Source organism: Lygodium microphyllum, chromosome 24, assembly GCF_053477565.2.
Source record: "Lygodium microphyllum isolate KBCC chromosome 24, Lygodium_microphyllum_v1.1.10, whole genome shotgun sequence".
Taxonomy (NCBI): Eukaryota; Viridiplantae; Streptophyta; class Polypodiopsida; order Schizaeales; family Lygodiaceae; genus Lygodium; species Lygodium microphyllum.
The window spans coordinates 15,576,495-15,583,494 of NC_141158.1; the positions used below are offsets into that span (position 1 = coordinate 15,576,495).

At 38.6% G+C, this 7,000-nt stretch overlaps 1 protein-coding gene across 2 annotated transcripts; it reads left to right on the forward strand.

Moving 5' to 3' along the window:
- Nucleotides 1-475: 475 nt before the first annotated feature.
- LOC148014869 (galactinol synthase 1-like) lies at nt 476-3,953 on the forward strand. Of its 2 annotated transcripts, XM_087665038.1 has the most exons (4): nt 476-1,403; nt 2,199-2,519; nt 2,733-2,867; nt 3,541-3,953. In XM_087665038.1, exons 1-4 carry the CDS (start codon nt 978-980, stop codon nt 3,745-3,747), a joined length of 1,089 nt encoding a protein of 362 aa, XP_087521164.1. In that variant the 5' UTR covers nt 476-977; the 3' UTR covers nt 3,748-3,953. The 2 variants fall into 2 exon arrangements, with proteins under 2 accessions (XP_087521164.1, XP_087521165.1); XM_087665039.1 differs by lacking the exon at nt 2,199-2,519.
- The last annotated feature ends 3,047 nt before the right edge of the window (nt 3,954-7,000 follow it).

Here is a 7,000-nt window from a genome sequence, read left to right on the forward strand (position 1 = left end):
GGACGGAAATGGAATTGTTTTGGATATTACAAGTATCAACGGTTGTATGTAGATTGCTTTTTGGATATTGAGAGCATAGATGTTGGTGTCTAACGGCCTTGTGAAGATGTAGATGTGAGGGGTCCTACAAAGGTGTTGTGTGAATCAACTTTCTTTGCATGGAGTGCTCTAGTGCCTTAGATTATGTTGGTGTCTAACCGCCTTGTGAAGATGTAGATGTGAGGGGTCCTGACAAGGTGTTGTGTGAATTGACTTTCTTTGCATGGAGTGCTCTAGTGCCTTAGATTATGTTTGGTCTGCCGACGCTGAACCGATAGGCCCTAGGGATGATCTTGAATCGAGTAACGTACTCGGTAGTCAACCAAAGTTTCGAGGCCTAAGGTCGGCAGTGGAAAGGACTTTTAACATGCTCAAGAATTAGTTAAAACGGTGAATGGATGGATACAAGGGGAGATACGGAGCGGATGACATGTGGAAACCCTGGGTGTGTGTAGAAAGGATCTCAGATCTGAGGGAGGGCGGTGCTCTCTGACACAGAGGCAGACACGGACACAGACACAGAGAGAGAGAGAGAGTGTGTGTGTGTGTGTGTATGTGTGACCTGTGCGGGTATATAAAGAGCAGCTGACTATGAAGCATAAGCAGTGGTTATACTGTTCAGTGATCAGTGTGAGAGATAGATAGATTTGCAAGTTCCATTAGTGTATACTGATATCAGAGAGAGAGAGAGAGAGAGAGAGAGAGAGAGAGAGAGAGAGACAGAGAGAGTGTGTGTGTGTGTGTGTACTGATACGACAGTTAGAGCAATCGAAGAGAGAGGTTTGTTGGGATATAAGGCAACGATTAGAGCAATCAGTGGTATAGAGAGAGAGAGAGAGAGAGAGAGAGAGAGAGAGAGGGGCACAACCCAACAGACAAATTAGAATCATCATAGATTGTCCTCTTCGTTTTTCATCGTTAACATACATCGAGCCAGCATGCAGCGGCCTGTTGATCATCAGACCAAGCAACACCATAGCCACGACCATGAGAGGAGAGAGCACCTCCATCACCATCAGCATGAGCATAATCCTCCTGTACTGAAGAGAAACGCGAGCGGCGGCGGTGGCGGCGGCGACAGGCGGTCGCCCGCCGCCGCCCGTGCGTATGTGACCTTCCTGGCGGGTGCGAGCGGGGGGTACGTGCAGGGGGTGGTGGGGCTGGCCAAGGGCCTGCGGAGGGCCCGGTCGGCCTACCCACTGGTGGTGGCCATCCTGGACGACGTCCCAGAGGACCACCGCCGCCTCCTCCGCGCGCACGGCTGCATCGTCCGCCCCATCCCGCCCATTCAGCCCCCGTCGAACGCCTGCAAATTCGCCATGCCCCACTACGTCATCAACTACTCCAAGCTCAGGCTATGGCAGGTATGTACCTACCTATCCTACCACCCCTCCCTCTCTCTCCCATTTCATATCTCGACATCATGTTCTTGTTGCATAAAAATATCATGCTCTTGTGTCTAGTTTTGCATAAATCAGTTCTAGTTTATATCATCTTCTTGTTTCATAATGCATATATCTCCTACTTTGATATTTCCTGGATAAATCAAACTCCTTGTTTTATTTACACATACATCCATTCTTGTTACATCTATGTTGTCGCTTTATCATGCATATATCAAGCTAGTAAAAGTTCACAAGGGCATGGACCTTTAAAGCAAAAAGCAAAAGGGGGGAATTCCTTAACGTTAAAGAGTGTGGAATCCCCGTTTTTTGGGTAGGTATTTTATGTTTACATACGCTTCATGGATCTCTCATCTTTGGAACAATGGAAATTGCATTACCCGTTCTAAGGTCCCCAAAAGGGAAAAAGTTGCATCTCTTGTGACCCCTTCAATTTGATTCCCTTTGAAAAGGTCAATTGTTGTAGATGAGATGCAATCTAAGACTCATGTGTACCAATGTATTCAAAGCATTATGAAGAGTAATTAGTGAGTTGTAGTAGCCAAGTCTTATAGGTTCCATATGTAGTGTCTTATTGTCCTTACATGGATGTTAATCAACGTCCTCTCTCTCTCTCTCTCTTTCTCTCTCTCTCTCTCTCCAGCTCTTCCATTCTATGCATTTATGATAGTTGAGATGCAAAATGTTCTAGTGGACTAATGCCAATTTTTTTCTTCTCATACTAGTTCTAAAGAAATATTGCCCATCTATCCGCAGTTTGTAGAGTATGAGAGAATTATTTACTTGGATGCGGACATTATGGTGTATGACAATATAGACCATCTATTTGAGTTACCAAATGGACGTTTTTATGCTGTGATGGATTGCTTTTGTGAGCCAACATGGTCACACTCTCCCCAATACAAGGTACAATATTGCCAACAATGTCCAGAGAAGAATCCGTGGCCCAAGCACCTAGGCACACCTCCAGCTAAGTACTTCAATGCTGGGATGTTTGTGCATGAGCCTGATAAAAATACATTTGATAGACTCATGGAGAGACTCCACTCTACTCTACCAACACCATTTGCAGAGCAGGTGAAAATCAAGAGTCTTTGGTGCTTCCATGAACACTTTAATGTTTTTGGTTATCACCATAAAAAATTTCACCAATATTTAATGCTAACATTTTTCCAAGTCTTCCATGATTTTTTCCCCTTTTGGAGAATGTTTTTTACTCATTTGTCATATTTGTAAATGTGTAAGGTTTCTTTATGTTTTCACTCATTTGTTACATTTGTGTACATGCAGGATTTCTTGAACATATTCTTTCAAGACATTTATACGCCTATCCCCTTGATTTACAACTTGGTTATGGCAATGCTTTGGAGGCATTCTGAGAAGGTTAAGTTGGATGATCTTAAAGTTGTTCATTATTGTGCCACGGTAAGCATCCATTTTACCTCACCTAAGTAAGAACCATTAGTGGGTGGGTCATGTTAATGTTACTATTACTATAATTTAGACCATTGCAAAGCTCTTATGTTGTTACCAACCACCTTTTTTATGGTACTGTACTTTTAGGATTCACCATGTATGGTGTTGTAGCATAGATCCATGGTTATTTTGGGTAGTCTATGTAGAGAAAGGAAGTGCAAATAGATTCTAGCTTATTGACTTGAGAAACCCACTTCATTTGAGGATCTAGTGCGCATGACACCATTTATATATTATACGATGTTTTTGGTTGGTGGTGCAAAGTCTTTAGCTCAGTGATTTGAGAAAAGGATGAAAACTTATGCAATCACCGACATTGAATGTCTACCTAAATATGGTTTAGAGTATTTAGAATATGTAATATCTTAATAGATGATTGTACTTCTAGCTCTAAACTAGTAGCCTAGAAAACTAAAGGTATTCCATGAAAATTTATGCAAGCACGAGCATCAAATGTCTGCCTTATCAAATATGGTTCAAAGTATTTCAAATATGTAAGATCTTAATAGATGAGTGTAACTTCTACCTCTAAACTAGTAGCCTAGAAAACAAGAGGTCCTTCCATATGCTTTATTGTGTCTTCTTACATATAATGTCAAATGCAATTTTGTTGCATTTGCAGGGATCTAAGCCATGGAGGTATACTGGCAATGAAGAGAACATGGATAGAGAAGACTTGAAAATTTTGGTGCAAAAATGGTGGGATGTATATAACGATAAGTCTTTGGATCACTATCCTTCGAGGTTGCTCCTCTCATCAAATGCAACAAGGGAGTTCCATGATCAACTACTACAAAATGATCCCCTCCCTATACCTAGAGCAGCATAAGATCCTTTTGATTAGACATATACAATCTTCAAGTAACCTTTATGTCCTATCATGTTGAATTGACTTTAGACAAGTGGTAATTAATAGCCTATCTAAAGTAGGATTGTAAATATATGAGGACCTTGGACATCCTCATGTACCTTGGACATAGTAGTGGACCTTGAAGTCCTCATGCACCCTTTTGTAAACATCAAAATGTAATGTACATGGGCTTTATTAATATTTATTAAAGTTGTATATAAATTGTAAAATGTCTTGTTTGTATTTGTCAAAAAATATTATAAGCAACTTAAAACATTTCCCTAATGAGTGATATTGGAATCTAGGTTACTCAGCCTATTGGTGTTGTCACATTTGAATTGTCATGTGACATTGTATGTTACTTGTATTATCACTAGTTTTAGCAATGTAAGTAAGTCGCATCGTAGTTGCAAATAATGCTAGTATAAGGTCAATAGTGACTTTTCGTGTTTTTACTTTTTTGCGGCAACATGTCAAACAACTAAATCTTCATAACAAATCATAGAAATCCTTCATCGCTTCTTTCAAGACATTTTAGTTATGCAAATACTCATCAATACTTCCCTTCTCCATCGTGCCAAAAAAGGCCACACATCTAGGACAAGGTCACAAAATTGACCAACTACAACAAAGCAAGCCCTGTTGTGATTGGTTCATAGGTTGAAAAGAGAAGACAGGTGACGAAGTGCGATCTTCAATTGGGGGTATACTTGACCTACTTTTGGGGCCCGAAATGTTACTGGATCCTCTACCCTAGTTGAAAGGAAAAAACTAATAGCAAAGACCTTGAATATGATTTAAGTTCCAAGTTCGTATTGATAATGAGGCTTTTTCATCCTCCAAAGGCAATGCCATTGTGTTTCTTCTTGTTTTGATTTAGGGTTCTTCATGTACAAGGGTTTATTATCCTCTTTGAGATCCCAATATTGAAGATAAAATAAAGGCATGTATGTCAACATCAAAGTGCTAGAGTCCAAGGGTGTTAAAGAAACAATATTTTGGAACTTGTAATTTATTCCCTTTTTGGTGAAGAGGATTTGCAAGCTACATGTGAATGCATGTTGCATGTGAAGTTTCAATATACTTGTGTGTGTGCACATGCTATTAGAGCCTGCACATATTCGACCATTATGGATTAACAAATTCACATCAAAACACAATTTAATCAAAATTTTCTACAATCAAAGGTCAACTTATGTAAAAATTCAAATTTTAGGTCCATCCTACGTAAAAGTTTCTAAATGTTATATGGTCAAACTTTATGAAGCACATGATACCACATTCCCTAGTGTGTGCTCTCAAGGTCGATGAAATTGTAACCAAGAAGTGATCATGGAGCATAAGCTTGGTACAAAAGTAAAAGGAGCATGGCCTAAAAGATGTTATATTAAAGTTTTCATAAAGGTTATTCCCAATTCTTGATTACAACTTTATACAATAAGGTTGGTTATTGCGAATTTCAAATAAAGCTTTTTTTTTTTTTTTTTGGGTGTCCCCCTTTCCCCCACATACATTGCCTCTCAAATCCACACAACGTGGTCTCTCTTATTGTTATAATGCTTCATATTGACACAATCCCAAATGTAAGAGTCGATGTAGATCCACAACTCGATGGTATTCCTCTCCTAATGGGTCTTCATCCAACCAAGGCACATGTCAATACCTCATAAGAAAATCTTTTTGGTATTTGTGCTTGTACTGAATCCAATCAATGAGCTTTGGAATTACCTTAGACTCCAACAATCAACCATGCATTTCATTTTCTTATTGTCATATCCATTATATTGCACTATATCAACTTGCCTATTTTCTAGACTCATCATTCAAGGGCCCCATATCATTGTTAATTTTCACAACTTCATCATGCATACCAAAATTTATAACAATATCCAAAATATTTGTTGAGCATTTGCATCATGTTCAGTTTCACCACTACATTCATCCATGTCAAATATCAAAGTTTCACCACATAAATAATCATGTCCTTTAGTGATTTGTATCTCAACATTCTCCATGACCACCCTATCAATAGGTGCACCCATTTTATTCAACTCAACTAAAGGTTACGATTTAACTTCCAATATTTCTTTCTTGGTTGCATAATCTAGAATAGGGGTGTCAATGTTATCAAGCCAATAAGGGCTTCTATACCCCTTTATCTCTATTCTTGCACTCTTTCTCTCTCCTTTAGTGATCTTCTGTCACTTTGATAGGGAGATTGGGAAAAGAGCCTACACTAGACATGGAGGAGACTAAAAGTCTTCACTACTTTTTGAAGGAAGCCTTTCTTCTTCTTCCTGAAGCTTTGTCTAAGCTCTCATGACTGTGAGAAGCGTCTAATCTCTTAGTTATGATCATTTTATTCCATTCACACCTTTGTAGCTTGAATCTTCATTACTTAAGGAGTAAATAGAACCCCCTATTTTTTGCCTTTGTAGTTAGCTTCATTCTTCTATGTGGACTCTTCATCAAGCAATATTAAAGGCATCCAATGAGAGATTTATGCTTTCATAGCATATTTGGGATAATTTCCATATGAGTAATGTTTAGGAGCTAAAGGGTTCATGGATTACATTGAATCATTGATATGCTTATGTCTAAGTGATTTATCCTATTGAAAAAGAATGTGGTACATTGGTTATGTTGATGGCATGGAATTGCTTATGAAGGCATTCATGTGCTTATGTTGATACTCATGTGTCAATCCTATAGGGTTAAATAGGGTCAAAGTTGGATCTGCAAGTCTCTTACATGTTCATCTAGATAGGGACAAGTTCCGGATAGTTTTTGTTAGCCAAACTTGGGATGTTATAACTTTTTCCATCCTAATCCAAATTGAGAGGTTAAGGTTCTATTTGAAGAGGGAAAAGTAAGATTGAATTTGAATTAAAAATGTTATCTACTGGAGATTTCTAGCAAAAGTTATGGCTGATTTAATGACAGTAGGTATTGTAGGATTACACTCTAAAATGGTAGGAAAACTAAGTATTATAAGCATTATCAGAGAGATGGGTTTTAGCAAGTTAGATGTTCATTTGTTTGACATAATGGATACTTTGGTACATGCTCATGTTTCTCAGTTTGGCACATCAAAGTATTATGAAAGCTCTCATTAGTCTTTTTGACAACATTGTTTTCCAAGGATATATAGGTAATGTGGAAGCCAAAAGAATGTTGATTCAATTGTTAACCATGGTTAATCTAGAGGTTCAAGGTGACCTAATGGCATACA

What these genes read in the sequence shown, in the direction of transcription:
- LOC148014869 (XM_087665038.1), top strand. Translation starts at nt 978, where the DNA reads ATGCAGCGGCCTGTTGATCATCAGACCAAGCAACACCATAGCCACGAC. An exon ending in CCAAGCTCAGGCTATGGCAG is followed by an intron (nt 1,404 to 2,198) that starts GTATGTACCTAC and finishes ATCTATCCGCAG; the next exon opens with TTTGTAGAGTATGAGAGAAT. An exon ending in CAACACCATTTGCAGAGCAG is followed by an intron (nt 2,520 to 2,732) that starts GTGAAAATCAAG and finishes GTGTACATGCAG; the next exon opens with GATTTCTTGAACATATTCTT.